Genomic DNA, 14496 nt, shown 5'->3' on the forward strand with positions numbered 1-14496 from the left:
GCAGAGCAGGGTTCCCACAGAGAGCTGGAGTAAGTCTCACTCCCTGTTGCTCTGGTTCCAAACTGTCTTCTATTTAGTAATACTATGGTGACAAAATCCACGTGCAAGTGTAATTAACGTAGTAATTAGGAGCAGAATAAAAAGCCCAGGAGAGAGACTTAACACAGTGAACTGAGAACAAAATTTTAGTGGGAAATTATGCTGAACCATTCATCCAGGGAACTTCTTAGGTGTTGGTAACTTGAGTGTGTCTAGCTCATCATGATTGAAACAAGTATTTCTTAGTTCACATTACCTCAGCTATCTTATCTAATGGCCATACTTGTCTTAGTGGAAATTTGAGGACTGGAAATCAGAAAGGATCCATCATCTTAAGGATTTGGCTTAGAGCACTTAATGCGTGTGCTAGCTTCTTTCCTTGCCCTGTGGACCCATAGTAGGATTATAGATCCCCACTACCATTACAAGGTCAGATAAATGGAAAAAGACATTAACCCATATCACCTCTAGGTAAGAAGTTCTCAGACTTTTGCTGACACTCTTCTTTCTACCTTAAATATCCTTCCTAACCCTTATAGCCAACCATGGGCTTTCTTTTGTTCTCTCATTGTGGTGACTGGCATTTGGTTATATTTTTATTCTTGTCTGTGTTCAATTTATCTTTCCCATTTATTTTCCAGACTGGAAAAAGGTTGAAGTAGTCTAAAATCATTTTTCTCAGATGGAGGGTTTGTATTATGTTAGTTATTCCTTAATATTTCTTATTGTCCAGTATTATCAATGAAGATTTTACTTTTCTAGGGTGGGAGGGGTACACATGCAAAGTTGTCTGCAAGCATAGGTAGCAAACAGATAGGATTAGTTAACCATAGAAAAGGAATCTACTTTCAAAATACAATCCAGGTTGGTTCCAGTTGCTCAAGCCAGTAATCCTAGGTACTCAGGAGAGAATCTGAGAATCAGTTTAAAAGCTGCCCAGCTAAAAAGCTGCAAGTGGAGGACTGGCTAAAATGGTAGAGTACCAGGTGTGAGTGAAGAAGCTGAGCAAGAGCACAGGCACAGAGTGAAGCCCAGTACCAGCAAATAACAATAATAATAATATAATCATACATAGGTAAATGAAGATGACCTGATTCTCCAACTCCCTTCTTTTAATCATACTATTGCTGTACTATCCCTATCCTCATTGCACCAACATCAGAAGTAAAACTTACATTGACAAAAACTGCAATCATTGTTCCAGGGTTCCTTACTATATGTCTAAATTGTTGAGCACACTCCATGAGAATTATACATATATATGTACAAATGCATATATATGTAACAATATATAATTATGTACATCTGTACACATATGCATGCAAATGCATATATATATACATGTATGCAAAGGTATATAATTATATATACCTGTATACACATGTGTTGACTTCTATAGATTTGTTTTTATGTCTGTCAACACATATGCTGGTGCCTTTATAAAACACAATATATTCCAAATTGAGTTCTGGATTCAATTTGGATTTTCAGTTTTATTCTCTTTCCCCTGAGGAAGATTTTAAATACATTTCGGGCAAAAATGTTCCCTGCAACCACTTTCATTATTTCTGTCATTATTACTGCTGCATAATCTGAACATAAAGAAACATGGTGCTGTAACAAATGACTTCCCAGTACTGACAGTTATAGCAGCAACATTTCAATACTGATGAAAAATTTCTCAGTAAGATAGCCAACCAGGTTTACATCAACCAAACCGGAAAAGGCTGCCACTATTCACATTAAATCCAAACTGTCTGGTGGAACTTTAGCTATGTTTTATATTATTATAAAATCTCCTTCCCACACTGATGAAATCTTTGTCAGTATTATTCTTGAAAAAATATGTTTCATATATAATATTCTTGTTTGTCCTTCAATTGGATCTTTCAAATACAATTCTTGCAAATTTCTTTTAGTTTTTGATGTTTAAATTTTATAAACTTTGTAAATTTTTATGATAGGTAGAGGTTTGTTATGACTTTTTCCCAGTGGACAGCTAATAGAAGTTAGCTTGTCTAGCCCATGTGCTAGATGCTGTCAGTATCAAACTGCCTTTGACTTTCACATCTCTCAGGGGACTAGTAATTGTTGTGTTCAAACAGCCTGTAATTGTGGTCCCGCTGGCTTTCTCAGTACGCTTCTGGCTATTAGAATCATTAAACAACTCAGCACCTGTTAACAGCATTGTAAATATTCAACCCTGCTTGTGTGCAGGTTGAGTCCAATATAGAGAAATCTTACAGAGCTCAGTCTCATAAATTAGAGCTTCTGACAAGTCAATTATTGTGAAACTGGGTTTCTCTGTGAAATAAATGAAATAGCTTGCTGACAAAAGGGTAGGCTGTCTGTTTATAGCAAAGGGAAGATAATGACTTGATGATTCAATGCATTGAGCGTGAAACTACATTGTGTCCTTTATCTGTAATTAAACAGTTGTGGGATATTGTTTAAATAACCAGCAAATTATAAATTTTGAACTGTAGAGAATGCAACATGAAAACAAAGCTTTTTAGTTGGCTGTTGCATGCTTTTTCAAGTTAGGAAAGTGATCATTGAAATGAAAGATATGTACTATTTTAAGTTATATGCTTAATCTTGATCAGGCAAGAAGCTGGTGGTTCTACTAAATAAACTCTATTCTTTGTTCACCCCAAAGTATCAGAATATACAACATACTAATTTTCATGTGCCCTAAAAATAATTCCATTTATATTTTACTCTATTATTTAACAATGTATTCTAAGTTATGTATTTAATAAATAATGTAACAGTAGCTTTTTTTTTCTCTTTTGGTGGTGTAGGGGTTTGAACTCATGGGCTTGTACTTGCTGAACAAGTGTTCTACCACTTGAGCTGCACCCCAGTCCTTTTTCTTTCTCTTATTTTTCAGATAGGGTTCTCTGCTTTTTGTCAGGAGACACAGATAACTATCTTCCCAATCTCCACCTCTTGAGTTGCTGAGATACAGATGTGGGCCACTGAAGCCTGCCAGATCTAACAATGTATTTTTTCTAAGGATTTAAAAATGTTTTTAAATGACTTTAGCCTTTAGTTTCAATATTAAGCAAGGAAAGTTTTTTAGTAAATATTTGTGAAGTTAAGTTAGTTGGATTGAATTTTGTGTTTCTTCTGGTTTGCAAGTTGATAGGAATGTCCACTAAGCACACTTAGAAAGAAAATTAAAGGAACAAATAACAATGACAATTTTTTTTACTTTTTCTGCTCAAAGAGAGCATGTGTTTAGCAAGTTAGATTATGAGTAATATTTTATTGAATCTATCAGATAATTTGTTTCCATCACAGAGATGTGATTTTCACCTATATTTTTTCTCCTAAATGTTCAAATTATTTATCATGTTAAAAGCCACAAATTAATCTTTACAAAAAGTACCAGCAGGCTGGGCACCGGTAGCTCCCGCCTGTAATCCTACCTACTAAGGAGGCTGAGATCTGAGGATCGCAGTTCAAAGCCAGCCCAGGTAGGAAACTAATAAACCACTAGAAAACCGGAAGTGGTGCTGTGGCTCGAGCCGTACAGCACTTGCCTTGAGCTGAAGACCACAAGGACAGCACCCAAGCCCAGAGTTCAAGCCCCATGACGGACAAAAAAAAAAAAAAGGTACCAGCAGACTTAAATAAACAAGCTTTAGAAAGGATAGTAGTCCATATAATGAATAAATCTATAAAATGAATATTGAAAATAATTTTTGGCAGGAAGCTTTTAGCATTAATGGCTTTACATATATTTGTAATTATACCAAATTTATTCATTAAAACATAAATTTTCAAGGTTGGCATTATTGTTTTATTTACAGTTTATATAAATCAGTACTAGTGAGAGATATTTTAATAGTCTAATAAATTTTAGACAAAAGTGAAATCTTATTTTTATACTAATATTATTTTTGTACTATTTTAATTGCATGAAGAGCACTTTGATCCTTATGTTACAAATGGTACTAATTATCAGGGCACATTTTTACTTGTGTCATCTATTTAGAAACAACATTGTCAATTGTTCATTAGTTGGAAAATGTGTATGTTAGAAGCCAAAAGAATGTGAAATACAAAGTTAAACACATGACAGAAAATGTGACTGATGAATTTTAGCTCTTAGGAAAAAAATGAAAAGAATATTTGAATAGCTTTGGAATCTCTTTATGATGTTTTAAAGGTCTAGAACTTTTATTTTTACCTTTCAGTTCGGATATATTACTTTAAATATTCCACATTAATCATTTTCCAAACTAAAGTAACTATTTTGTAACTTTTTTCACCCAATCCTCAGGCTTGAACTCAGGGCTTGAACTGTCCCTAAGCTTTTTTTGCTCAAGGCTAGTGCTCTGCCACTTGAGTTGTAGCTCTACTTCTGGCTTTTTGCTTTTTAATTGGAATAAGAGTTTTAGGGACTTTCCTGCCTGGGCTGGTTCAAATCATAATCTCGGCCTCCTGAATAACTAGAACTACAGAAGTGAGCCCCTGGCACTTGCCTCTTTTGTAACTTATTTGTGCTGTTCTTTCATTTCCATATGTGCTTAGTGGAGACATAAATTTGAGCCTTCTATTTAGATAAATGACACTAGGTTCCATATTTATTGATTGATTGATTGATTGATAAGTACCACTTTCAGTCTCACAAGAGCTTTGTTTTGGTAAAAGCAGTACTTTTACCATAGACTGAAAATAACTATTCTTTTCTTATAAAGGATTATTTCACCAAATAAATACTAGTGGTTTATTACTCAAGGGAGATATGAGTGTACTTAGCATCTCTTTTTAATGAAAACATGATTTGAGTCCTGCTTCATGTATTTTTAAATAATTTTAAACCTACATTCTAACCAATTTTTCCCTTTGAAGAAAGAAAATAATAATTCTTCCAAATAGTCATCTTGACAGTGTTTCTCCATTGCTCTCAGGTTGTGATTTTTTTGTAGGCCATTTCCATTTGAGACTATTAGCACCCTCGCTACCCTTTCCCATGACTATCCACTTTTTATATGTGTTCAGATGTAAAACCACCACAGTAGGGTCATAGTGATAGGAGCCGGTGGTAAGATGCTAAGACTACTTTCTACTAACACTTGTTCCTTGGTTTGAAGATGGGCAGGGACAGTAGGACACATAAATCTGTGTGAAGACTCTGGAACTGCCATAGTTACAGGTGTAGATCTCTACTCTGGGGATCTCTTCCTAGGCACAAGTTGTTGGTGATCATTGTAGGACTTCACCAAAGACCTTTCAAAGCCACAGGAAAGAACATTTAAGTGAATTGCCTGTCTTTAGAATTTTTATTTGGAAAATACACAAAATTAGATGTATTTTCATACATTGAAACTTAAAATAGTTTAGTTTTAGCTTTTAGATGTCTGTTCTAAACATGTAGTGAGACATTTGTTCTGTAAGGACTAATTTTCTCAAAAGAACTCATCTACTACTCAAAGTAAATTCATGAAGGATAAGTCTTATAATACAAATCCTTTTATTTATTCTGTGTATAAATGGGTAGGTAAAGAGATTCACACATACTTGACATTTTACACTTTCTAAATTCAAGTATAATAAATACTCTGCTAAAGATGGTATATTGCACATAATGTGCTCAGAATTTTATCTGCATAACTGACGTATTTTAATGTATTGTCATTTTCATCAGTGTCAGAAAACCTTATAGGAGTTTTGATAACAGGAAGAGTGATTGCAGGGTTTTTTATTTACTGCAATTATAAGTTAGTGTTTTTAAATTTTTGAAAAGAACTGTGAAACTGAGAGGATAGCTTTAGCAAGAAAGATCCTGCAACAAGTAATAAAACCTTGCTTGTTTTCTAGTTACTACAATTTGGGTGATGTGAGCCATGATTCTGTGAATAAGTTTCTGTCTCACCTTATTGAGAAGTCCTTGGTTGAATTGGAGCTTTCCTACTGTATTGAAATTGCAGAGGTATGACACATTCTAATTTCTCATATTTTCAATAATAGGATTTTATCCTCTAGTGATATCTGGTTTTATAATGAAATTATTATAGCACCAACAATCTATATGAATTATTAATTTTTGAAGAATATGTACTTTTCAATATACATTTTTATTTATGTCATTTTGTCTTTCTTTCAAAATAGGATAATCGGAACATTGAGCCTATGACATTTGGCCGAATTGCGTCCTATTACTATTTGAAGCACCAGACAGTTAAAATGTTCAAGGACCGTTTGAAACCTGAAAGCAGTACTGAAGAATTGCTTTCAATTCTAAGTGTGAGTTTTATGTTATAATTGTGCTGTTGCTGAGTATATATTTCATAACTTTGAATCTTAATCATTACCACCCACTTCTTGGAATTGAACAGCAACTCTTTAAGGAGTATTTTCGTCTGTCAACCATTTTACTACTAAGGTTTATATTTAGAATAAATTCCCCATGAAAATGACTACATTTATTTATCATTCATATTTGGATCCTTCTGAAAGTAGAATGGTGAACTATTACTATTTAGGCCAGGATAAAAGGTATAAGCTGTATTGCAAAGCCAGCCAGATGGTTCCCTTGTCCTGAGAATACCATTGTCTGAATTATGATTGAAAGCTTTTCTTATTGCCTTTTTTAGATGGCTCTTGTTGAATACTTAGCTATGATGTCGCTGATGTTTCTTACCTGTTTTTCTACTAATATTCAAGCTATTATCAGGAGTATCTTTCTATGTACTCTATACTCTGATTTTGTTTTACTTTGTGGAGTTTAATAATTTACCATAAAACTTCATTGAAACAATGTGTATACACACGCATAAACACATACATTTGTATAAGTATGAATTATATTTCAAATGGTTATTCTGACTAATATTTTTATTGGTTTTCTATACAAAAGGATTAAAAGATCTGAGGTGTAACTATCAAAAATATTTTTCTAATCAAACAGATAACTCGGGCCTGTAATTCTAGCATCTCAAGAGGCTGAGCTCTGATGACTATTGTTTGAAGCCAACCTGGCCAGAAAAGTCCATAAGTATCTTATTCCCAATTAACCAGCAAAAAACCAAAAGTGGAGGTTACCTCAAGTGATAGAGTGTAAGTCTTGAGTGAGAAAGCCAAGTCTCAGTGTGAGGCCCCGAGTTCAAATCACAGCATTGGTGTGAGCATACACACACACACCATACACATACACACACTCACCAAAAAAAAGAATGAAAATTTATCACTTTTGAGGGAAAAGCATTGAAACATGATATTTTTTAGATTCCTACAGACTAAATTCATTAAAACAGGATTCTCTGGGTAAATGATTATTAACAGAAGAAGCAGTAAAATAATCATTAATAAATGTGAGCATGCAAGTTAAATTAGTTTCTGTCAGATTCAAAACTTTTTTGGGGGGGAAAGGGGGAGGTCTGCTCGTGGGGCCTGAACTCTGGGCCTGGGCACTGTCCCTCAGCTCTTCAGCTCAAGGCTAGCGCTCTACCACTTGAGCCACAGCACCACTTCTGGCTTTTTCTTTTTGCTTACATGGTGCTGAGGAATCAAACCCAGGGCCTCATGCATGTAAAGCAAGCGCTCTACCACTGAGCCACCTTCCCAGCCCCAGATTCAAAACTTTTATCTCAACCAAAATCTGGGTAATGGTAGCACATGACTGTAATCCCAGATACAGGGAATGCATGTTAGCTGAGCACAGTGGAGCACTCCCACTATCCCCAGTGACACAGGAAAGTAGGAAGTCCCAGACCAGTCCAGGTATAAAACAAGATCCTGCCTTAAAAATAACCAATTCAGGGCTAAGAAGGTGGCTCAGTGGTAGAGTGCTTGCCTCGCATGCATGAGGCCCTGGGTTCAATTCCTCAGCACCACATAAGCAAAAAAGCCTGGAAGTGGTAATGTGGCTCAAGTGGTAAAGCACTAGCCTTGAGCTGAAGAGCTGAAGGACAGCGCCCAGGCTCAGAGTTCAGGCCCCATAGCCGACAAAAAAATAATAATAATAATAACAACCAATGCAAAGGGGAGGGAGGCTGGAGCCAAATCTGATGTGGTAGAGCAAGCCTGAGGCCCTGAATTCAATTCCCAGTACTGTTAATCAATTTTTGTGAGTAGTTTTTCTCACTGAAAAGTACTTTTAAATGTTTTCCTACCAAGACCAAAAGTAGGTGACTCACAGACCCTCAGTATTATCCCTACTCTCACCCCCAGATATGCATGTTGATTTCCTTGTGGTTTTCAAACTACAAGAAGCAGCAGTGAGACAGGACCTGCAGGGAGCAGGATGATAATAGGTAGAGATGGTAAAAGTGCAGCAGTGGCTGTCACTTAGTTTCTCAAATACCTGTTTGCATTTTCATGTTACGATTTTTAATAATTCAGTATTATAATTTATTCACCCTCAGTCTTTCTACAAAACACTCATGGGTGGTTCTTGTTTATTAAATTTATCTATTTTCAGTATGAAAATTTAGTGTTTCTTAAGTTATTCCATTCTATATTCTATTCTATATTCTATTCTTTTGAGAGTTATTTTGAACTTATAATATTTTATTTAACTTGTCAGTGATAAAGCTTTCTCTTTTTTACTCACATGTGTCTCTTTTTTGTTTTCTTGGTATTAATTATAATATGGAAATTACACTTATTAAGACTTTCTTTTAAATCCTTAAAATGAGTAATAATATGATTGTTGTTGGCACCAAGAAAATAATCTAGAAGGCAATCATGGAATGAAAAAAGAATATTAAAACTTTGATTTACCTGAACACTTAAAAATATATATACATACTATTTCCCTTCAATTAATTTCAAAGCATAGTTGATAGATGTAGTATAGATCAAAAATATATCCAGAAAGGGCTGAAATACAATTAATAAAAATTAAAAATTAAATTTATTAAAAATTGCAAAAAGCCAGAAGGAGCTGTGTCTACAAGCTAGCTACTCAGGAGGCTAAGATCTAGGGAGCAAGGTTCAAAGCCAACTTGGACAGAAATGTTCCTGAGACTCTTATCTCCAATTAACTAACAAAAAGACAAAAATGGATGTGTGGCTCAAGCTGTAGAACACTCACTTTGAGCAAAAAATCTAAGGAACATCTCTCAGGCCCCAAGTTCAAGCCCCAGTATTCACACACACACACACACACACACACACACACACACACACACACACACACACATACACACACAGAAGATACAATTGTGACTGAAGAGATCACAAATGCCTATTTTTTTTATCCTTAAGAATTTTATGGTCTTCTTTTTTCTCTTGTCAATCTGTTTTATTTTCACATAATAGTGCCTACTGATTATCACTCTTTTTAAAATAATTTTTATTGAGATTAAGTGATTACATAAATTGCACAAATTTCACAGTATTGTATATACTAATACTTGGTTAAAGTCACCAACACATTTTAACCTTCATATCACTCTATTATAAATAAAAAATGTAATCAACAGTAAAAAAAAAAAAAAATACACTGCCAATGATTTTTTTATCCTTGTTACAGTTCTTTGAGACCTCTGTTTCCCACTTTTAGAAATCAAAGTGTCTCTACTTACACTTTTTTATATCATCATCTTTAAATGACAGTAAAGGTAGGTATAAGGCCAAAGGTTTTATTGAAACTCTTTTCTTTCACTAATCTTCTACAGTAGTAACCCATTTGCTTAAATTTTCTTTCCAATACAGCCATTAAAAAAATAAGTAGTTTTTGTGGAGCAACTACTGTATGCCAGCCACTTAGCCTAATTTATAAGCACCAAGCAACTTTTCATGGCAAGTGTTAATATATAATGACATTGAATTTTATGGAAATTAAATTACTTTATGGATTATGGAAAGTAGCTTTCCCCTATAACTCCCTATCATATCTTGGCACGTTGTATCTTTATCCAATGACTCAATTCTAGCTATAAAAGTTTTTCTAAGTATTGAAATATAAAAGTATATATTTTTAGAAATTAAAGCCGGGCACCAGTGGCTCACACCTGTAATCATAGCTACACAGGAGGCTGAGATCTGAGGATCACGGTTCAAAGCCAGTCCAGGCAGGAAAGTCTGTGAAACTCTTATCTCCAATAAACCACCAGAAAACCAAAAGTGGCACTGTAGCTCAGGTGGTAGAGCATTAGTCTTGAGCTGAAGAGCTGAGGGACAGTGCTCAGGCCCAGCGTTCAAGCCCCATGACCGACAAAAAAAAAAAAGAAATTAAAAACATACACTACTGTTAAAATTTGTTACCTTATAATTTAGAATACAAGTACTAAGTATATATATATATGTATATATATGCACACATATATATTACTTGTAAAATAATTATTTCAGCATCCCGAATTGAAGATGTGCATTTTTAAGTTTTAAACCATCTGATGCTATTTCAGAAAGGTTAGGTATTTTAGAAGAGCCCTTGCCAAGTTTTTTTTAACACTATGAATTAATAAGCTTCATAATTAAGGCAGCTGCTTCACACCTCTATTGTTAACCAATGACATTACATCTGTCTTGCTTCACTGATGCCCTCCTCCTACTTATTGAAGCATTTAGCAGTTTTGGCAACAGGGATTACATGGCTTGGAGTTAGTGGTCTAATTAGACATAAGTGAAAATCCTAAGGGAAAAGGACATTTAAAAAGTAATTTGAAGAATCTCCTAATGAGGTTGGCACTGAAAGCCCAAGTCTACAGAAGAAGTGCCTGTCGTCATGGCAAACCAGGAGCATGATTTGATATATTCAGTGGACTTTTCGAAGGTAGCCTATTTTAAAACAGTAACAGAAATGAGAAGCTTTTAAAGCTTGGGAAAATGCATTTGGGAACTTGGCTATTCTAAAATAGCAATCATATTCTTATATTAATAACTGAAGGAGAGCAAACTATGCCCCTCAAATATATTTATGCCCCTAGGTTTTCAGCTATTTTTATAAAATATACTTGATTTTTTTATGTTTCTTATACAGAAACACATGATGTAGTTTTATGTCAAGTATCCAATAAGATTATAGTTATATTAAATATTGGATTGTGTACATGTATATCAAATATCCAATTTGAAAAATTATGAAAATCTTATTTCCCAAAAAAGACAGATATTAACCAAAAGAAAATTTTGTGTGTTGATGTAAATTAAAGCCATTCCACATGTAGAAAAGTACCAGAGCAATATGATTTTTATTTATCAATAGATTGCCAGACTGGCAGTACTGCTTTGTTTAAAAACAGTGACATAAAGATGTTCTGCAGATTACATTCTTTTTTCCTTTGCATTTTCATAAAACATTCTCAATAATAGAGAATTCGTAATGCTTGAATTTTGTCACTTTGGAGCATGGCTACAAACCTTTTTGTAGCAAACTACAAAAAAAAACCATTCTCAAGTTTACAAGGTTAGAAAAGCAAGTAAGAATTTAAATGTAAAGCTAAATAAAAAGAACTAGGCAGACAAAATTAGTGGTGAGGCATCCAGACTGTAAAATTAAAGAATTTGTTAAAAGGAAGACAAAAGAAAGGAAGGGTTAACTAAGTAACAGTGAGCACACCAACCTCATGCCCTTCTATTTCCAGATAACCTGTGACAATCACAGGATCCCATCTGCTGCTCTGTCTCTGAGCGGGAAGCCTGATGGGATATCTTCCAGGGTCTGTGAGAAGAGCTTCCCTAACCCTCAGGCTGGGGAGCTTCCTGGCATCTTTTGGAGAGGCACAGATGGCAAATGTCTTGGAAAAAAAAAAAGTATCTTTCTACTCTCTTGGTCCTTTTCCCTTGAGACCTTCTTTATCCTCCCGTATTTCTTAGCTACTCCAGAACTCTTAGTTTATAAACTCACTTCAACAAAGAGAAAAGTGAAATCTTTCCTTAGTTAAAGGTCTGAAGATCATCTAAGTCTGATTGTCCATTAGAAGACTAAAGTTTTTTAAGCTCTCATATTTAGTGTGTATAAAATGTATTTGTGATGCTACCTGGAACTTGTCCTGTTTTGAAATTCTGTTCCTTTTGTTTCCTGATTACTTCCATTTTCATGTCCTACAGAATAACTGTCAATTATTAGGATTCTAAAAGTTGGCGAATAGATGGGGTTTTAATGAAGAACTGGCTTTAGCTATTAAATTATGAATAATCTTAATATTTCTTCCATTATAATATGTTAAACAACTCTCTCATTTTAAAAAGATCAAACTATATGCATGATGTGTCATAATAAAACTCCTTACTCTGTACAATTTATTATGTTATAGATACATACATACATTCATAGATACATAGATAAGACTCACCCCTCCCCAAGATGACACAGTAGATAAAAATAACTTTAAAATTTTAGTTACAATAGGAAAAGGACAGATGTAGAATTCGAAATTACCTGTTTAAAAAAAAAGAGTTTGTCATTATTTATTAAGCCTCACTAGTTATTGCAAATAAGGGAAACCATAGGACCTATGTTTCTTTGGGCCTGGCTTACTTCACTTAATATAATTTTTTCCAAGTCTTTCCATTTCCTAACAAATGGGGCAATGTCATTCTTTCTGATGGAGGCATAGAATTCCATTGTATATATATATATATACCACATTTTCTTGACTTACTCAGCTATTTAGGGGAATCTGGGTTGTTCCATATCTTAGCTATGGTAAATAATGCTGCAGTAAACATAGTTGTGCCGGTAGCTTTAGTATGGTCTTGTTTGTGATCATTTGGGTAAATGCTCAAAAGTCGGATTGCTGGGTCGTAGGGGAGGCTCTATATGGAGTCTTTTGCTTTCCAAACTGGTTAAACAAGTTTATACTCCTACCAACAATGCAGTAGGGTTCCCTTCTGGCCACATCCTCTCCAGCATCTGTTGTTATGAGAGTTCTTGATTATAGCCATTCTAACTTGGGTGAGGTGGTATCTCAATGTTGTTTTGATTTGCATTTCTTTAAGGCTAGAGAGGTTGAGCATTTCTTCATGTGTCTATTGGCCATTCTTATTTCCTCTTCAGAGGAGTTTCTCTGTAAGTCTTTAGCCCAAGCCCACTTGTTTATCGGGCAATTTCTATGAGGATTTGTTGTTGGGGGATTTAATTTTTTGAGTTCCAAGTATATTTTAGGTATAAGACCCTTATCTGTGGCTAGTGAAGATCTTCTCCCAATCTGTGGGCTTTCTATTGATCTTGCTAGCTATGTCCTTTGGAATGCAGAAGCTCTACAATTTCATGCAATCCCATTTGTCCAACCTTTCTTTGATTTGTGTGTTTCTGAGAAAATTTTGGCCATTGCTTAGGAGACCTAGGGTTTCTCCTATTCCTTCCTGTATTGTTTTCAGGGTATCTGCTTTGACTTCAAGGTCTTTGATCCATTTGGAGTTGAAGGCCAAAAGCTATGTACATATGACCAGATAAGATGATGTTAAGCGAAATGAACCCCAAGATAGGGACACAAGTGTTTTTTTTTTCTTGCTTGCTATTGTTCCTAACGTATTTATAGTGTACCATGTGATTTTTTTTTTGTTTGTTTCTTTGTATGTTCCTCCCCCACGGTATAACCTGTTTTCACTGTATTTGAGGCTGGTGCCAGTGTATATACACTTCTCTAGCTTGGGGAGGGCAAAGGAAAAAGCAAAATGCTTAAATAGGGATACAGGTTGGCCCATTGTAACAATGAGATGTACAAGACACTATGTTGAAAAACAAACTTTACAATTTAGGTGGGGAGGTGGAGAGAGAGGAATGTAGTTGTGGAGGTAGGAGTGAAGGGAGGGTAGGGGAAAAACAAAGGAGGAGGTAACAATGCTTGATAGGAAATGTACTCATGACCTTGTTCATGTAACTGTATTTTTACAATAAAAAACATATTTTTAAAAAATAAATGAACACAATGATTGCATGGGTAAAAAAAAAAAAGACTCACTAAACATTCTGCCCAGTACAACTATTTAGTGTACTTGAGGAATAACAAAGAAATAGAACACAAATTCATGTCCTTTTTTGTTAATATTTTTTTATTGTGAAAATACTGTACAGAGGGGTTACAATTACATGGGCAAGATAATGAGTACATTTCTTATCAAGCAAATTTATGTCTTTAAGGAGATTTATTCTAGGACCCAAAACCCATATGAACACAAAAGTGTTTGTATTTGTCCCTATACACCGTTGCTTAACATTACTTTACCTGTGTGCAAGAAGTCCAGTCCTACTCACAGCACACAAGGCAAGAATGGCTGGCACTGTCGTCTCTGCATATCAGAATTACCAGACTGGCAGGACTGGATCACAAGCACTAGTCACATAAGACACTTGCAAAGAAAGACTCTACATATTTAGACAATTTTAAATTAGAAATATCTTGAATAGTTCCATTATGAATGAAGTAAAAAAAATTGGTTGTCTTTCCAGAAAACTCTGTGGAAGATTTTTTTGTATTTTTCTAAACATTTTTATTAAGAGGTAATTCATACCATATACTTTACTTTTCCAATATAATGTCATTTAGTATT

At 34.7% G+C, this 14496-nt stretch overlaps 1 protein-coding gene across 2 annotated transcripts in view; it reads left to right on the top strand.

Annotated features, from left to right (window-relative positions):
• Positions 1-14496, top strand: part of Ascc3 (activating signal cointegrator 1 complex subunit 3) — a 234598-nt gene that overhangs the window by 166186 nt on the left and 53916 nt on the right. For both annotated transcript variants that reach the window (XM_042679521.1, XM_042679520.1), the window contains exons 35-36: positions 5872-5983; positions 6163-6297. In XM_042679521.1, coding sequence (XP_042535455.1) covers positions 5872-5983; positions 6163-6297 — 247 coding nt within the window. The remainder of the gene's footprint in view (positions 1-5871; positions 5984-6162; positions 6298-14496) is intronic.

This window comes from Dipodomys spectabilis, unplaced genomic scaffold (genome assembly GCF_019054845.1).
Source record: "Dipodomys spectabilis isolate Male_0828 unplaced genomic scaffold, ASM1905484v1 ptg000053l, whole genome shotgun sequence".
Classification (NCBI taxonomy): domain Eukaryota; kingdom Metazoa; phylum Chordata; class Mammalia; order Rodentia; family Heteromyidae; genus Dipodomys; species Dipodomys spectabilis.